The following is an 18,549-nucleotide window of genomic DNA, read 5'->3' as shown; positions in this document are numbered from 1 at the left end:
TACAATGCAGGTTGCATCCTCAGGTTGTTGCAAGCTGATGCGTTGCAGCGAATGAACCACGATTCCAGGAGTTTTCTTCCCCCTGCCTTCGTTCATGAGCCAGCGTGTCCCATTGTTTAGGTGAAAGCTGTATGCTGTTGTCCAGCAGTGTTCAACAAGCCCCATCTTAGAACGCGACGCATGGATTGCTTTAGCAACATCCCATTTTTCCTGCCTGTTTCACCGATGTAAGTCGCGTCACTATCCCCGCATTGTACATGTATATAACCCCCTGTGATCATCTGCAGGTGTGGGGTCTTGGTTTCGCGAACACATGTCCCAAGGTATAATGGGGCTTAAAAACTGTTTGTATGTCCAGTGGTCGCAGAGCTTTTCGAACACGGTTTGATACACCTTGAACATGGGGAATAGTACACGCAATGGACGTAGTCTTCACTCGTGATGCACTCCCTGTTCCTCTTCGCATGCATTTCTGAGTATCGTTAATAAGCGTCCTAGGATACTGCTGTCGTTCCAGTGCATCAACCATGTTTTCCAGTTACAGTATGCTAGGGCGTTTACTGAAGCGACAAAATAAGGCAAACACAACGATTGCTTGTGTTGGCCTCCCTTTTAGGTTTCCTTCGTCTAGGGTTTTACCACCTGCAATTTTGTCTATCCGCATGCCTTCATATGTTTTTATTAAATAAATTCTATCATTTGTTTTGTGATCTATTACTTATTTTATACAGTAACAAAAAAGTAACGACGTTACTTTTTCGCTGTAACTGTAACAGAGTTACTTTTTTGGCTTAGGCAACAATAACTGTAACACTGTTACTTTTTACTGGTAACGTGCCCATGACTGCAATTAACATGGCTATGGGAAAGCTACTCACACTCGGCCTCTATAACACCTTAATAGAAATAATCGAAGCCCACAGCATAGTGCAACTGGAAAGACTTGTAAAGAGCAAAACAAGCAGGAAAATCTTAAGCATCATTAGGTATTACATATCACACCCAACACAGACTGAAATGCGACGTTCTGGATAATCTCGGAAACGTCATAACCGTACTGCCACTACCCAGGAACCATACACTCGGAGTACCGCGAGGGCAGAAGATAAAGAAAGCTTGGGACATGCACAATACGGCAATTCCTCTGAGGTAGTCTATGTTGTCACTGCCAGATACAAACGGAGGCAGTTGTTCGAAGCAGGGGTAGGGGACTACAAGGGGCAATACAATACCTGCAGTACGACATGCGCGAATCAAATTGAAGCAGCAGAGGAGGCGGCCATTGCTTTAGCAGTGGCCACCACCTCGGCTTAAATAGTGACTCGCAGACAGCAGTACGTAGCTACGCTAACAGCCACATTTTGCCAGAGGTGCTGCGTGTACTTGCAAATATGCCACAAGAATGAGAGGTCTGCTTGTTATAGGCTCTCACTCTGGTGATTCCCGGTAATGAGGCGGCGCACGATCTGGCTCGAGGACCAACCGACTGAGCCTTCAGTGTCCCGGATGTTGGGCTGGAGAGGAATGATCGGTTAACAAGCTACAGAGAAGTAACACAGCCTTACAGATTGGAAAGGGAGGTATACCCCTGCCGCACAAAATTCTCATTAGGCGACAAACGGTTGCGTGGCAACGGCTTCAAACAGGAACTTTCCCCAATCTAATGATGTGGAATATATGCTACTGGGATCTTTATTCAAGTAAATGCAATCACTTTTGACTCTAGGGCTAAGCTAAACCATATGTTACGGGGAATGTAAATGAAGTCCCCACTGGGACTCAGCCCCAGACTGTGCGCGGTGGGGGAGCTGTGCTGCTCAGCTCGGACCCTGAAGATCAGTTTTGGGCTGTCCAGCTAGCCGAAGATGCCATCAGAGCCCAAAGGCTCATGGCCACTGTAACTTGATGGACACGAAATTAGGTTATTTCTCTCTCTTAATCAGTTGTTCAAGTGACAACACTCCACGTATGTTATGAGCAGAATCAGTTTTGAACAGTGCTTTCCAGATGATGCAAAAATAATTAATTGAAAGGAATCTTTGCAATATTCCACCCATGTTTCAATCGTCTAACTGCTGTTGTAGTAGAAGTGTGTAGGGGACAAGAAATTATGGAATACAAGAGCGTCCCAAGACATCTCATTGAATCCATTGTTTGCTAATGAAGGTGGAAGTGTATTATCTTGTGTCTTTATATATATTTGTTTATGTGTTTAGTGTGGTGGGAGCAGTGCAGACAACAGTTGACTGTTGAAATGCCTCGGCAGTGTGGAAAATGTGTGCATAACTTGAAAGTTCTGTGGGCCAAGAACGAGATGAACGTTAGCAGGGAATGAAGCACAAACATTGAGGACAATGTGATAGGAAGTTCATGCTTGTCCTTTTATTTGTTCTTTATGTTCATATTCTTTGGTACACTTTGCCGCATGAAAGTACCAACTAATTCACTGACAAAGTATTTTTAAAATACACTAGATAAAACGATTAACTTTGGGCTGTGTGTTAGTTAATTGTTTATGTACAACAACCAAAAACATTCCGCCTTAACCCTATCATGATGAATGTTGATATGGCAACTAGTTTCCCTAGAAACATGCGCCGTCATTAGTGCCCCCGTAAAGTCTCATTTGTGGTATGTGTATATAGTGAACATATATGACCCGGGTTCAATTCTCCCCAGCAAGAAACAAATTTAAAAGGCACCTTGTTTTTTGTTATTGAGAATCAGATACCCATTGAAACATGTAAAGTGCCCAAAGTTTGTGTAAAAGGAGTTTATTGAAGATCAGCACATGCCCAGTGTCACTTACACCCCTGTCACACTGGCAAACTTAAGTGCTCTTAGAGCGAGTGCACTTAATTGACCTGCTGTGGTAGCTTAACACTTGTGTCACGCTGCTAAGCTCAAGGGCGCTGGTTCGATTCCTGGCCAAGGTGGCCGCATTTCGATGGTGGTGAAGTGCAAAGAACACCCGATAGCTTAGATTTAGGTGCATTTCAAAGAACCCCAGGTGGTCAGAATTAATCCAAACTCCCCCATTACAGCGCACCTCATAATCATATTGTGGTTTTGGCACGTAAATCCCCAGCACCTAAGCAGACTGATTGTCACTTTGGTGGTGCACTGCTACACGAGATAAAGAAGTATACTTTAGAAATTGTGGTAATGGCAATAGGTCACTCAGTATCTCACAACATATATTTGTTATTGTAGGCAATATTTGCTTAGTAATAATGTGTGATAGTTATAAAGAACCTTTAGAATAAGCTTTAGGTACAATAGAATTGTTGCAATCGTATAACCATGGTCGATCATAACGAGCCAAGACAATACAGCTACCTACATGCATGAAACGGTGTTCACAATGTGGCGGACGTAGCCATTGCGCGGCCTATGTTTTGGCACGCCCCTGGCAGATCTGGCTGTAAACTGCCAGAAGCGAAAGTAAACTATTCTTTTTTTTGTAGTATAGTGCGTTTTAATGCATAACAATATTTCTAATAGCAAAAACAGTGGTTTAAAAATACTAGTGGCTCAGTTTCCAATATTACTTTGTTTGCTTTTGATCCACTGCTACCAGGCTACACTTCAATGCAGTGAAGTGAGCTTAGCAAACGCTCACACCGGCAAGTGCATTCTGCAGCTAGTGTTGCTAAGCATTCCCTTTGTGGGCTCCCATTGTGGGTTTGGTGCCCACAGACGGCAAAGTAGTTTTTTCATCCACATTAATTTTTACTATGTGTTAACTACTACACTGCAGTTAAAAACTACAAGTAATGTCCCCTATGCCTTCCTTGGCTTGATTGTCTGTTGGCTTCATTAGGTTGTGTCTAACAAAAAAATGAGCCCGTCGATGAATTCTCCTTCTTGCGTACTAAGCGTTCCTGTGGGACATCGTGCGACTGACACTAGCAGTGAGGTCCAGTAAAGTTTGCTCGTGTGGCAGGGGTATTACCATGGGATTTGAATTGGTCTGTCTCTTGATATTGGATCTGGTTTCATGATGCAAATTTCATTGGCAGGCACCACTGCAGTGCGGTGGCATTGGCAACGGCACTTGTCACACCAGCGTTACAAGGCATCTGGAAGCTTCTATAGGGCGGAAGCTGTTTCCACCTAGAAGCTTTCTGGTGGAAGCTATTTTCTTCTAATTATAGCAAGCATTGCATTGTGTCCTGCAAATGTATCCTGAAAACATGATACATTTGTGTGGAACATCACTCAATGAGTTCAAGTGCTATGCTCAATTATGCTATGACTGTCAATGCACCACTTTGAGCTAAGCTCACATTCTTTTTTGTCGTACCGTACATCTAAGAAGCTAGCAGAACAGTGTATTTTTCTTAAAACCTATTATTGACTGCGATAATATGGGTAGACTTGAGTGAGTTGTCTTAAGTACATTTGCCACGACAAAGCATACTGACAAAAACAGGACTGATTTTTTTCTCTGCATCTTCACTCACTTGGAAGTCAAAGCAAATATAAGCACTCACAATAGATTGTCTCATTCATGTTCATGCATAAAAATTGGGTTACTGTGATCCGGTCATCAAATCACTGCAAGTGAGCTTGTACAGTACTCATAGATTGAAACACAACAGTTTTTTTTTTAGTACGGTGACTTCTAGAGCCATTGTTCACGATAACTGCATCATGTTGCTGCAAATCTGGCCGCTAAAGGCAGGGTGTCAGAACGAAATGTTTTTCGTTTCGGTTTTAGTTTCGTTCGACTTTGATAAAAAAAATCGCCAGGCCTGCGCGGAACACGCAGCAAAGTCAGAGCGAAAGTTGCAAGAGCGGCCTATCTAGAGTCCGTTGCAGACTCTCTTGGGGCAACTAATACAAGTACACATGCAAGGTACCCACTACGCCATAAATCATAGTAATTTTTCTAAAGTAGGGAAGCACCCACTATGCCACTTTTTGTCATTCTTAGAATCGTGGTACCTGCTACACATCTGTAAGGCATTATGTGAACTTTTGTGCTGTGGCTGATGATGAAGAATTATGGCTGAGCCCTTGTAAAGGGATGGAAGCATTCAACTACCGACTTGTTGCGCAGTTCGCATTGTGTGTCGCCAGGTTGTCATTTTACTCTTCTGCCACGCTATATTACATATGTTAACACGATTCCTTGTCAGACATGACGCCTGTATAGAGTATTTTTGCGAAGGCGTTACAAGCACCAGCGTTGCTCTGTGGTAGAATACTCGACTGCCATGCAGAGGGCGCGGGTTCAAATTCCATCCGATCCTAGAAATTTGTTTCTGATTTCATTTTTGTAGCGTTAGCTACACTGGCCTAGCCGAGCCAGTTTCGCGTGGATCCTCAAGAGCCGTGCTGTGCATGCGCGAGGATCAGTGATGTCATGCACCGGCGGCGGCGAGTCCCGCGCACTCCGCCGCCGCTGTGCGCGACTCGCCGCCGCCGGTCTGCGCTTTCCAGAGGAGTGACGTCGTAGCCTTGGCAGACGTATTGGCGCCGGCGCGCGCGCAGCTATTCGCCTTCGCTGTGCAGTCGCCGTCTGACACTGCGCTGGAACCACTTGATAGCACCTCTGACTGGCGTTTGCCAGTGTGGTATATGGAGAAGGAGAGCGCAAATGCTGCTCAACGGCGCAGAAGACCGGAGAAGCTTAACTCATCGGATCTCGAAGTAGTTGCCTGGCAAAATAAATATACATGTGCCACATAATACGTATACCGTGTGTGTGTCATTGGAGCAGCAGTAAGCATGATAATTAAGCTAATCCTAGACAATCAGGAAAGCTAAGAACAATTAGCTGAACCTTTGCTAACGCTACGTTATCCTGGCATAGCCGAGCTAAGCCACAGCAACATTTTTTCTTATTTCACGCGAGAACGGTTACAGAAACCGGCGGCGGCGGACAACTATGGCGCCAAAGTCTGCTGTTGTGATCTCATAACAGCTTTCGCTATAACAAATTTCAGCGTCGAGAATGCCCTCTCGACGCTGCGTGATGGCACGCAAAAGTCGACTTGCATTAATATTAGGGGTGTGTAAATATTCGAGTTTCGAATTCGAATCGAATAATACCCGATTGAATAATTCGATTCGACTTTCGAATAGCTAGTGCTCGAAGTTTCGATTAATTCGACATGACGAATATCTAAAACGCGAAAAAGGCCAACTTTGCAACTTGGTTATGGTGGGGTGGCTAAAACTAACGCTAACGTCGTTACAGTCGACCTTTCGTTAAAACTTTCACCGATATGCTGGTTCAAAGCAAGCACATGTTTATTTTAAAGGAGATTTATACCATTTCCGCAAGCAAAAGGAACACGCGTGAGAACTGTCAAGCCCTTCTCAACTGCGCTTCCGAAACGAAGGCACGGACTTCTTGCGTAGTTCGGTTGCGTATGCAGCAAGCGCCGTAAAACGTCCCGACTTTCGCCCGTGAAACCCTCTGTGATTGGCTTGACATGTGAAAATTTGTTCACGCTGTGTAGTCGCCATTGCCGCACCGCACCACTCGTTCAGAAACTCCCATCGTTCCGGTGTGCAGTTAAAACGCTGCTGTGAACGCGTGCCCGAATACTTTTGGGCCTGGGGCACTCATGAGGATGAAGCACAACATTACCGTTGTTCATTCTTTCAGTTTTCAATAAACTTCTTTGTATTCGACATTTTCGGCCACTATTCGGCACTATTCGATTCGAATTCGATTAGAGATGAAATTTCACTATTCGCACACCCCTAGTTAAATATAAACATCTCTGGTTGCCACTGTTTTCGTTTTTCGCGCAATTTGAACATATCTTTGCTTTGGAATTCCTGCCTGAGGTGCGCGCCAATACTGTACCCTGATATATGCATAACTACACTCACTTTGCATGACCTCAGTTGTTCCGGATAGCCAAGTTTTCTCGTGAACCGAAAAATGATTAAAAAACTTTTGGTGTCACTCCGGAACGAAATAATAGATAAAGTTTCAGTTACGTTTTCGTTTCGGTCAAAAATATGGTTTTTCTTTTTCGTTTTTCGTTTTCGTTCCGTTCCGACACACTGGCTAAATAATGATAATATTGCGCACGCAACACAAAGACACAGATGAAAAGTTCACAAGGACCAGCGCAGACTATCAACTGACTTTATTCAATAAGAAACAACAATATATACTCGCTACACGCACCTAATGATCATTGCGCATGCGCAGCACGGCATAGCGTATTCCTTTACATACAGAACATTAAAGCATCTAACATACACGTTGCACTATCACATCTTGTTTAGCAAGTCAATTTCGCTTTCATTCAACGCTACAGATGGATGACTGACACACATGTCTTGAAGTCTAGAGATGTGCCAAGCTTCTACAATCTCTCTTGTTGTCTGATTAGGATGAGTGTACATAACATCAGTTTGGTTAAACAAGGGACTACACGAACCCGCAGAACAACTTGCACAATGCATTGCTAAATGTGTTTACGGCCTTCCCTTCAAATTGGCCAAGTGCTCCTTTAACCTGCGCTGGTCCTTGTGAACTTTTCGTCTGTGTCTTTGTGTTGCGTGTGCAATATTATCATTATGCAACCAAACCAACTAGCCCGCCTTTCCGTTTTATTACACTGGCTAAAGGTAATGTTGGCTTTGATGTAAGTGTTCGAATCAAAATTGCGCCGATATGACACAAACTGCAGATGCTGGAAATTAAGGTATGTGAGCCCTAAATTTTCGTATTTCAATCCATGAGTAATGTTCATACATACTCAAGCAGTATTAAATGATACCTTCACTATCTGTCATTCAATTTCCCATAGTCAAGGTTTGTTTCCTAAGCAAGAAGATACATTACTTCATGCAATTTTTTATGGCACAATACACCATTTCACAACTAGGGATCGTATTTTGTAGCGACGTGTTATGCCTTATTTTAGGTAGTCTTATCATCCACCACTAGTGGCTGGCTTACCCCATTGATAATGTGGACAGACTGTCACTCTGACCGCTGGCCAAGTGCAAAAAGTGCAACAAGGCATTAGCATCAGAAAAGGCTTCGCTACAGTGTACTGGCCTAAAGACGCAAAATTTCTGGAAATCTTGAGTGGCAGAACAAAAAAACTTTTTTTTTGTTGTTTGTTTTTTGGCAATCTTAAGAAAAATTGAAACGCCAGTGAAAGCGGGTCATATCTTTATTCAAGCCTCCTTGTAGTATTTCCACATTGCTTGGTTTTTACCTCCCCTCACTTTTTTACACGGAATATTGATGCTGATGTTAGCATGCGATTCACCTTACAAATCCCCACAAATCTGCGATGGCAAATACACATGTGTAGATGTGCAGTGAATGTTATTTGAAAAGAAAAAGGATTAAAGCAATTTATGCCTGCTGTTTCGTCAAGGTACTTTTTTCCAAAATGAACAAGAACCTTATAAAATTACGTGCACGCTTACGCGATTGCATCATACCAGCCATCTGGCAACTTCAGAAAAGTATTTCGCACATACTGCAGCTTTCTTGTACCTCGCATAGTGAAAGTATATCTCCTTTTGACTGGCTGTTTCATACAAAGAAGCATTTGGCACAGCTACTTACCTTGTGGAAAACTGCCATAGTTCATGCCTGTTGCTGTCTGAAAACTTATACTACAGACAAACAGATAGGGCTTGCACGGCTACTGATATATACTGCCGTGGTATGCAGCATCTCCAGTTCACCGGCATGGCATAACGTGTATTAGTATTACCACAACATTGTGCCTGGTCAAATATGCCACATCAGTCCACTGTAGATACTCTAATTTAACTGTGCCTTCGCTCCCTCACATTGTCATTTGTTGCACACAAGACAGCGACAAATATGTATATATATCTATGGAATTTTTTAGGCTTTTCCTTGCTTTTACGGTGCCGTAAGAAAATAAAAAGGATGTGTTTCTATTTTTTTATCTTCCCAATTTTTGCTGGACCTTACATCTCTAAGTTAACGAAAGCCCAATGCTTTCCTTCATGTCACATTGATCGTGGTGAGCAAGAACATTATCCATTTGCACAAGCAGAAGAAGCTGCATCACTATGCGCTATTTCGCACTTTACTACACATCTGCATATAGCAGGTGTCTCAAACTCACCTCAGCTAACGGGCCACAGTCACAAAATTTAATCCCGTAAGGGCCGGGAAAGTGTAGGTTATTGGGGCAAGGGGGGGGGGGGGGGTATTTGAAAACGTCAACTAACATTGCCATTTGAAAGAAGGCCTTCCTCTTATCTCATATATGAGTCAATTTCTGATTCTGATTCCGATCTCCAGAATAACTAAAATCTGGATGCCAATTCAGAAATATAAAGCTTTTGTTCCACGGCCATGTTTCAACATAGGGTGACCGTATGGAGTGCCTCACGAAGAAAATGCTTGAGATCAGTCATGTCTGTGTGGCTTATCCGAACAAAGCAGTATTAATCTCAATAGAAGAGAAAATAATGTGAATACCATTTAGCTAACAAGCTCATGAGCATACTCATTAAGAAGGTACAAAAAAAAGGGGGAGGGGGACAAAGACACTCACTTGTGGACTGGGCTGCTAGCTAAAGGTCCGCGGGGCACGTGTCTGAGACCCCTGGGATATAACATATCGGTAAGGCCAGCAGAATTATCCTGTATTTCCTCCAGCTGTCATATACAAATAGTACATTTTTTTTTTATATAATCATACGCTGTCATACCTGGACACTTGTAGCCATGCATGCATAGAATGAACCTTTCTCCCACTTCTTCCTCATGTGACGATGAAGATGTTTGTATATGTGCGTGATGAGAGGGGTGGGAGGTAGAAGAGGGGGACATGCCCGTATGACAATAATGATGATCTTTAATGGCGTCTTATTTAAAATGTAGTGGTAACAAATAGTTCACCTAGTCAGTAGGATCAGAGGGAGAGTAAATGCAAAGGAGAGGTAGGAAGGTCAACCAGGTTGCACCTAGTTTGCTACCCATCATCATAATGTATGTTGGAAGCAACCAACGGAACAGGACAACGTAGAGAAAACACAAGTAAACGAGGCACTTGCATATACTTGTGCTTTCTTTGATTTGTTTTGTTCTGTGGGCTGCTTCCCAACTTGTCCAGCTGTCAACCTTGTTGAGCTTGCCACTTTACACTGGGAAAACGGTTTTTGCTAGATTTATTGCAGTGTAGCATCATGTCTGTCGCATTTTGTTCCTTTCTTCCTTGATTAAATGCTATGTCTGCATGCCTTACTCTTAACTGATTTTTCAACCTATACTGCAAACGTTTCTTGCTCATTTTGACTGCTCAGCAGTTACTGCCTTCATTGGCATTGAATCCTAAAATTTCTGAAAGCAACCCCACCTCCTTTTTCCTTTTGCAAACCCCCTTCCTCCTTGAAACAGCCGCTGCTCCTAAACTCGCTTTCACATTCATGTTTACCTTAATTTTGTGCAATACGATCTATGCAGTTTTTTATTACTTCACAGCCCGCTTCCTGAAGCTTTTTGGTGTGAGGGGGGAGGGGTCTCATCAGAATATGTCGATCCCCTTCCACAAACCACCTTGAAGCTGTCACCCTGTATTTCCTTAATTTTCATCTTTATTCTTAATTCAACACCAACTTTGCACATTTTTGGGTGTTTCACAAATTTTTGTTGCAATGAGAGGCGGAAGGGCAGTGAGTGGTTTGTCAGAAAATTTGGGGGTGGGGGGGAGTGAATTGCCCCGAATCTCTAACCCGCTGGCTTCACCGTTGGTACAGGTGATCCAAATGCTGCCATTCATTGATTTTTCAGGCTCTCGTTTTACTCTTAGGCTACAGTCGGTTGAAGTAATGTGCATGGATATAATTTTATGATCAATCAACACAGATTTTTTTGATGCTGTTGTCAACTTCCAAGGTCCGTTATGAGGCATATAGGGCTGTGAAATTGATTAATCATATCCTTTCCTTACAGATGGCTTTCGCAAAGTGGCCAACATAGACCAGGGTCTTAGGTCAGACCGAGAAGGAATTGAATTTTTCCATAGCTGCTTCATTCGGGGACAAGAATGTCTGCTAGAATACATCAAACGAAAGGTAGATACTGCATGCTTTTGTAGCACTAGCTGTTGTGTCATGCCAACAACACACTGCACAACATTGCCAACACAATACTGCCAACACAACACTGTCAACACAACACTGCCAACACAACAATGTCAACACAACACTGCATGTGCAAGTGTTGTGTCCCTCCGTCTTGGTCTTAGTGTTTTTTCTGGGCTAAAAATTTATTGTCATTCCACAGTTTGACTTGTAGCTCTTCATGATTGATGTTTTTTCTAAGCTATACTCCTGACTGTGAAATTTAAGTGTGAATAGATACACTTTTACCCTGTTGAGACACTCATTTACTGTGAAGCTGCAATGCTTGTGGTGTCACAGAAAAATTGAAAACTCCCATCACAGCTGTTTTGGGTCTGTGTTGCAATGATGTGAGCAGAAATTTTGTCCTTTAGATAAAGGGGAGATCCGTATCAAAAGAATATTCCTTTAATTTGTTACAACGTGGCTGAGAATTCGCATTACAAAGAGGCTGTTGAGAGATTTGTTAAATGTGATGAGCATTCTGAAAAAATTCTGGCAGATCCAACGCATTGTGGGAATCAGTTGCATGCACAGAAGTCAGTGAGTACCAGCCTAAGCAGAATCTTTTTTTGTTGGAGCCAAGCGTTATGAAGTGGATCGATGTCTTTGTGTAAGTTAATTTGTCAGCTTATCGTTGGCTTACCAGGCAAGCCGTTTATACACTGGCAATGAAAGGGTAGCTTATGGCCCGATGTAATGTCAGCACTGATGCTGGAGCAGAGACGTCAGTTTTATCGAAACTACGTGCACGCTACAGTGCAGTGATTGGCGTATCATAAGTAGTGGTTGTCGGGGTATTCCTCCAGGGTTTGGCAGCTCTTGACTATGGCTTATAGAGCCATAGGTGCACGTATGTAATGTTTATTACATTATTATAAAAGTGGCTAGCCAAACGCAATTGATGTTGCCCCAGCATTGCATCTGCATAGGGTATTTTTCCAAAACAGTTTCAAGCACTGTTGTAGCTCTATAGTAGAATACTTGACCGTCATGCAGAATGCCTGTGTTCAATTCCGGCTTCATCCATGATTTTTATTTGCGTCCATTGGGAATTTTCTCTCACCGACAACGCTGCCAACAAAGGCAGTGGATTTTCTGCGACACGGGCTCTTTAATCGTGCTCTGTATCAAGCAGAGTCGGCACCTAGCGGCGAGCGGATAAAACCCCATAGTGTGGATGGCTCCTTGGGTCATCTGCTAGCCACACCGTGTTTGCATGTGTGCGTACGTCATGCACATTCTCTGAGGACAGCTTGTTCCATTGTGCTGGCATAGTATTGAATGCTTCTACGTATGCTTACAAGATATACACAAGCATTTCGCCCTCCGAGACTTCTATGCAACTCTAATAAGTGAGTGCATGCACGTCTCGGCATGGCGCTAGGTCTAACCATTGTACCATCCGTTTGCCAAAATCATTTCGATGTGGCTGCCACTTTGTCGTTCAAGCACATCACATAGTTCATTTGGCGCCGTCCTAAACGAAAGAAGTACTAAACATCAAGGTGTCAATGTAGAATTTTAGCGACACCTTCTCGTAAAGTGTTGGCGGTTTCGAAATCCTTGTGACACCGCAAAGTATGAACTAGCGTCTGCAAAGGCCGGTTAGCGGTAAAAAAGCGTTGAAGCCACGCATTTATGTAGCGGCACGCGTATTCATGCAAACAGAAAAGTAGAGTGCACAAAGTTTTACTTCATCTAATTATGCAGAAATACAGGCTATTTTTTTTGTAGCCGCTAGAGCAAGAAGTAAATACTTAATTGGCTCAGTCGTGCAACACTATTTATATTGTGGTATAGGCAGTACACAAGTTAAACATGTACAAATAAAGCAAGAAAAAAACATCGAGCACAGTGCAAAACACGACTGTGACCGAAGGCCAGTACCCCATCATTGGCAGATTGTGCTTCTCTCACACGTAACAGGAACGTTAGTCCGGCTTTGTGCATTAATGTGGCAATGGATGACGTATATAGTATCACCATTAGGCTGCAGTCAATGCGCTTTATTCGCCGACAATCGACTCAAACTGCCTACGGCAAAGCGCCGCTGTGTACATTTGTACACGCGCCGCCGACCGCCTATGCACACTAACGTGGCGACGGTGCTGCCACCTATAGCCCGATCTCGCGGCGAATAGCGTTAAGATTTCCAAGGTCCGATCTCTCATTTCCTGGTTTGATCTGGTTATGCTTAAAGTGCAACGCGCACGGGAAACGATGGACGGTAAAAAATGATATGGAAAATGCAAGTTGTCCTGTTCATTTCTGTATTTTTATTTTTTAGGTGTTTTTAGGCCGACATGGTTGTGATAATTATAGATATCTATATTGTTTCCAATAAAATTTCAGTTGAGAGTCAGCGCTAGACCTGCTTGCTTCTTCTCTTTCTTCCATCGTTTCCCGTGCTCACTGCACTTTACGCATGATGAAGATGTACCAACTCGCTCAAGTTTCTATATTGTCGATCTGGTTCCTGATACGACTTGAATCGCCTGTGGTGCATACCCACATTCCATGGGCCTTGGTAGGTGGGTATGTGCCACATGTGACTGAGGGAAAGGGTTTCATGACTTAGGCGCATAGCTTGGCATACTCACTCACACTCATTTGAAAGGCGTGAGTATGAGTAGGCGTGAGTATGAAGGTGAGTGAGTACAGACGAGTGTGAGTAGGCGTGAGTGTGAATGGGAGTACTCGTGAGTGTGAGCAGGCGTGAGTATAAACTTGAGTGAGCACCGATGATTGTAAGAAGTGAGTATGAACGAGAATGAATACCTGCGAGTGTGAGTGGATGTGAGTATGACCATGGGTGCCTATGAGTGAAACTGAGTGTGAATGTGAGTGAGTGCCCATGAGTGTGAGTAGACGTGAGTATTGACATTGACATGAATGAGGTGAGTAGAAGCGAGTATGACTGTGGGCGCCTATCAGTGAAAACTGAATGTGAATGTGAGTGCCCATGAGAGTGAGTAGACGCGAGTGTTAACGTGGATAAAGTGGATAGACATGAGTATGACTGTGGGTTTCCATGAATGAAAACTGAGTGTGAATGTGAGTGAGTGCCCAGAGAGTGAGTAGATGTGAGTATTAACATGTATGAGTTCCTGAGTGTGAGTAGATGTAAGCAGGAACGTGAGTCAGTACAGATAAGTGTGAGTAGACGTGAGTATGAACGTGAGTGAGGAGCTTTGAGTGTGACTATATAGGAGTATGAACATGAGTGAGTACGTAAGGGTGTGAGTACATGTGAGTATGAATGTGAGTGAGCAGCTTGGAGTGTGAGTATACGCGAGTATGATTGTGAGTGAGTACGTAAGGGTGTGAGTACGAACATGAGTAATTATGTAAGGGTGTGAGTACATGTGAGCATGAATGTGAGTGGGTAGTTCGGAGAGTGAGTATATAGTATAAGTATGAACGTGAGTATGTAAGGGTGTGAGTATATATGAGTATGAACGGGAGTGAGTACTAAGTGTGTGATTACACGTGAGTATGAACATGAGTGAGTATGTAAGGGTGTGAGTGCATGTGAGTGTGAACGTGAGTGAGTAGGTTGAAGTGTGAGTATATATAAGTATGAATGTAATACATATGGGTGTGAGTGAATGTGAGTGAGTCCGAAGCCTGAAAAAAATTGGGGCGAGTGAGTATGAGTGAGTATTCTCTTGTAGTTTCGACATATGCGTAGGTGACAGGCATGTCACATTATTCATGCCATTAAAGAGGTGGACGGAAGCAAGGATAGGCACCTGTTACTCGCAGGAAATCGTTTCATGAATGCGAGTTTGTGCAATACCTAGGCTAATCACTAATGCAATGCACTATGAGCAAGCCTGCTGCTGTTTTCCTTATAATAATTAATGCCCTTAACACAGCGTTCAGTATGTTAAGGCAGCTGGAATATGTGAGCTATTAAAGGGAGTTATCAGTAGGAAACGCAGAATAATGCAGTCGTGTAGAAAGTCGGTGACAATACTTTTAAGTAAACCTTGAATATTTAAGGTATTTCGGGGTATAACTAGAGAACTTGGTCTTTTAGCAAAGAGGAAGTAAAAATTATGCAGATACCATGCACTGTGGGAATTGGTGTTTTAAATGCTGATAGCTGGCTGTTGAGCACTGTTTAGAGTTCCACAAAATATTACAAGGCAGACCAACTTGTTTGTGCAAAGGAAACAGTTGTGTGTGCATAGCATGAGCAATTGTGTCACGATCGCAGAAAAGTTATGACGATGGAGATGATCATAAAATTATAGCAACAGCATGACTTCTACTCCGGCCCTTATCTGCGAGTTTAGGACATGCTGGCTTTTCGATCTTGTAAGGTAGTAGGCCGGCATAAGTGAGATATGCTCAAATTATGATCTTGTCCGTTCCTAAGTGTTACCCAATTGCACATACCTATGCCTGTGTCGTATTGTGTAGGTTAAGGTGACAGTGACATTTGTGGTTCAGCGATGAATCGTTTTAACGTGTTCGACCTTGGCTGATGGTGAAGGCAGTAGAACAGCTTCTACGTATGCCCACTGTGGTGGCTGAATTTCAATAGGGGTGAAATGCAAAAATACCTGTGCATTTATATTAAAGTGTATGTTAAAGAACCCCAGGTGGTCAAAATTATATCCGGTATCCTTCACTGCAATGCGCCTCATAGTCGTATGGTGGTATTGCGGCATAAGCTTCCCGAAACAAAAATATAATAAACTACTACATAGCTTTAGGCGTTATAAGGGAAGGATTGTGGAACGTGGGCTGTTTCTGAAGGCAGTGCAGTCTAACACAGCATGTCGAAGGTCTAGCTGCTGCAAGGGAATAATGTGAGAAACAGGTTTGTGATGCATGCACCAAATGTGTCAGACACCTAGTTGGGCTTGTCACCACAGTAGTGAATGTGGAATCGTGACCTTATGGTTAAAGGGGCCCTGTGCCCAAATTTTACACAGCAAGTCTTGCATTGCAACATGTTCCTTGTATTGTCCTGAGATGAATGCAAAAAGAATTTTGAAGGTAGACGCATGCAAACAAGAGTTATTCAACTTACAAATTCAAAATAAGAGCAGATGACAGAAATTGACATTCTTTTTCGTATTTCACTCACAAGTGATGTGTCACTCTGGTTCCAGTCAAAAGTTGGCTTACATATTGCGGTGCCAGAACCATTCTGCACATCGTGGCCTTCCTCCCGCAAGAGCCACCGCAGTTTTTGACGGCTTCGTTACCACCACATGGGCCATTTTGCCGAAGGCTGAAAACTGCAGAAAATTCATTTAGGCTGAGAGTAGAGTGAAACTGATAGTTTTGCCATAGCTAAATGAACGTGCATTTTTATGTTTATCCAGCGTTTTTCTATTGCTTTTCTGTTACAAAGCCTTCGGCCTCAACGGAAACTCTTCCCCGGCAATGCTCGAACGTTTGCCGTCCGTCTATACGCTCATCTCTGGGCGGTTGAGGTGTGTTCTGAAATCTACTCTTTGCTCGCAAGCACCGCGTCTCAAAGTTTGGTGAGGCATTATGAATGGATCAGTGCGATGTTCTTGTTTCGATGGATGGTGACAGCGCAGGTGGCTCTCGCCGCTGCTCTGGACAGCGCCCTTTGTATTCGTTTCACACAAACTGGAGTATACACACAAACTGGAGTAGTAATGTACAAATTTGTGTTTTTTAGCTGCTCTAACTAGCATAAAAGATTTTTCTACTTTTAAGTTCTTCATAGTAAGTACACCGTGAGCATACGCAATGTATTCTTTATTCCCGACCACTCAACATTCCTAGCACGATACCTTACTTCTGCTCCCAGGAATTGTTGATGTACTATGCTCCATTTGGAGTGGGAACCGATATCTGGAGTGAATTAAAGTATCAAATGCATTGCTCTAGCTGTTTTCACTGGTGCTATAGTTATCATCAAGACTCATAGTAAGCAAACAAACGATAAAAACAACATGTGTAATTTGGGGTTCAGGGCCCCTTTAAAGCATTGATTTGCTGTGCTGGAAGCCATGAGTTGGTCACAGAGTTGGTCATGGATCATTGGTCGTTGATTTCTTTTATTGCGATAGCAATTATATGGACAGTCTCGGCTGATTTTTGCCATCCCCGTCGCCGCCGTCATGCACCGTATATGTATATGTGTATATATATGTATATATAAAAGCCACAAAGAAAAATAATTCAGAAAAACTTTCCGACGTGCGGAATCGAACGGGCGGCCCCTCGCTTCGCAGCGCGCGGCGTTAGACGGTTAGGCCACAAACAGTGCCGTCTTCCAGCCTGCTAACGGCAAGCTATTTATATACATCATTTACTTCAGCATGCTTTCGTAGTCACCACATAGATGGCGCGATGTGCATGCGTGGCGCGCTTTAAAGATCGTCGCCTCGTGCCTGCGAATGCCGTTGCTCTTCGCCCTACAGAGTGTGGTCACCTTCGTGTGCTTATTTCGAGGAAAGAAGGGGCATCCGGTGGGGTGGTGCGGGGGGTATGAAGGTCACTTCACTCACTGCAGCGGCCGCGTTTGTGAAAGGAGCGCGCTGTCCAGACAGAAATAAGTAACAACTGTGACAATTAATTCGCGCTCGTCCTGTGTGTACCTGTTCGTTCATTTCGTGGGTCCTGCTTTATGTTTGAGCAATGCGCTACAAGTGTCGAGCTGTGACGCATTAGTTCGCGCTTGTCCTGTGTGCGTCCTTTTCGTGCGTCCTTTGGGCTCGAGCGATGCGCTGACAATTTCGAGCTACTTTCCGTTCTTCGCGTTACATTCCAATTTATTGCTATCGTATTCATTGCTTCGCCGTTGCGGCAAAACTGTGACTTTTTTGTTGAAGCGGCATGAAACAAAGCGAGACAGAAACTCACCTACTACAGTGTGTCTGAAACGAGGCTAACAGTGCTTCGCATTAGTGGTTCCACCTTTGGTACCTAAACCATTCAAATGCTAGGTGCACAATAGTTTACATTGTAAACATGCGCGTCTATCTTTGAGAGTGTTATATTTCCTGCCTATTTGCCAGACAAGTTCTCCACCTTTCGCCTTGCAGCTGTGTTGTAAAACATTCACCATAACAGCATGTGGTATGGCAGTGCCTGATAAGCTCCTCTCCTAATATGTACCCGCATTTGCAATGTTGCCTAGGAAAAAAAAAACACCAATAAAACAATAATGAAAGCGTCTCTAGACCAAATTTCAACACCTGCAAGCAGTGGGTGTTGAAAGGTTCTCTGTGCTAGAATTTGTATAAGATCACAAACGTGTAAAAGCATCATGGAGAACATTCTTTGAATGCTATGCAAAAAGCAACACGTCGCAAGGCTTAATTCGGCTAGCTAATGAACTGCTCAAATATGATTGCAGCTTTTGTTGTATTGCCTTCACTTTCATTGTATAAGAAGAACCTTGGCGATGTACACAATAATTCTGGATAAGATCATAAAGGAAATTAATTT

General features: G+C 43.3%; 2 protein-coding genes across 8 annotated transcripts in view; one reads left to right on the top strand and one right to left on the bottom strand.

The window, feature by feature from the left end:
- LOC119406937 (heat shock factor protein) overlaps positions 1 to 18,549 on the top strand; it is an 84,451-nt gene that overhangs the window by 7,261 nt on the left and 58,641 nt on the right. For 6 of the 7 annotated variants that reach the window (XM_037673745.2, XM_049419209.1, XM_037673762.2 and 3 more), the window contains exon 3: positions 10,931 to 11,052. The exons of the other annotated variant lie outside the window; for it this stretch is intronic. In XM_037673745.2, coding sequence (XP_037529673.1) covers positions 10,931 to 11,052 — 122 coding nt within the window. The remainder of the gene's footprint in view (positions 1 to 10,930; positions 11,053 to 18,549) is intronic. 7 annotated transcript variants of the gene reach the window in all.
- LOC119407071 (uncharacterized protein C18orf19 homolog B) overlaps positions 1 to 18,549 on the bottom strand; it is a 579,856-nt gene that overhangs the window by 509,185 nt on the left and 52,122 nt on the right. The window lies entirely within an intron of this gene.

Source organism: Rhipicephalus sanguineus, chromosome 1, assembly GCF_013339695.2.
Source record: "Rhipicephalus sanguineus isolate Rsan-2018 chromosome 1, BIME_Rsan_1.4, whole genome shotgun sequence".
NCBI lineage: Eukaryota > Metazoa > Arthropoda > Arachnida > Ixodida > Ixodidae > Rhipicephalus > Rhipicephalus sanguineus.
The sequence above is the reverse complement of the archived record's forward strand: the minus strand, read 5'-3'. Positions and strand labels throughout refer to the sequence as shown.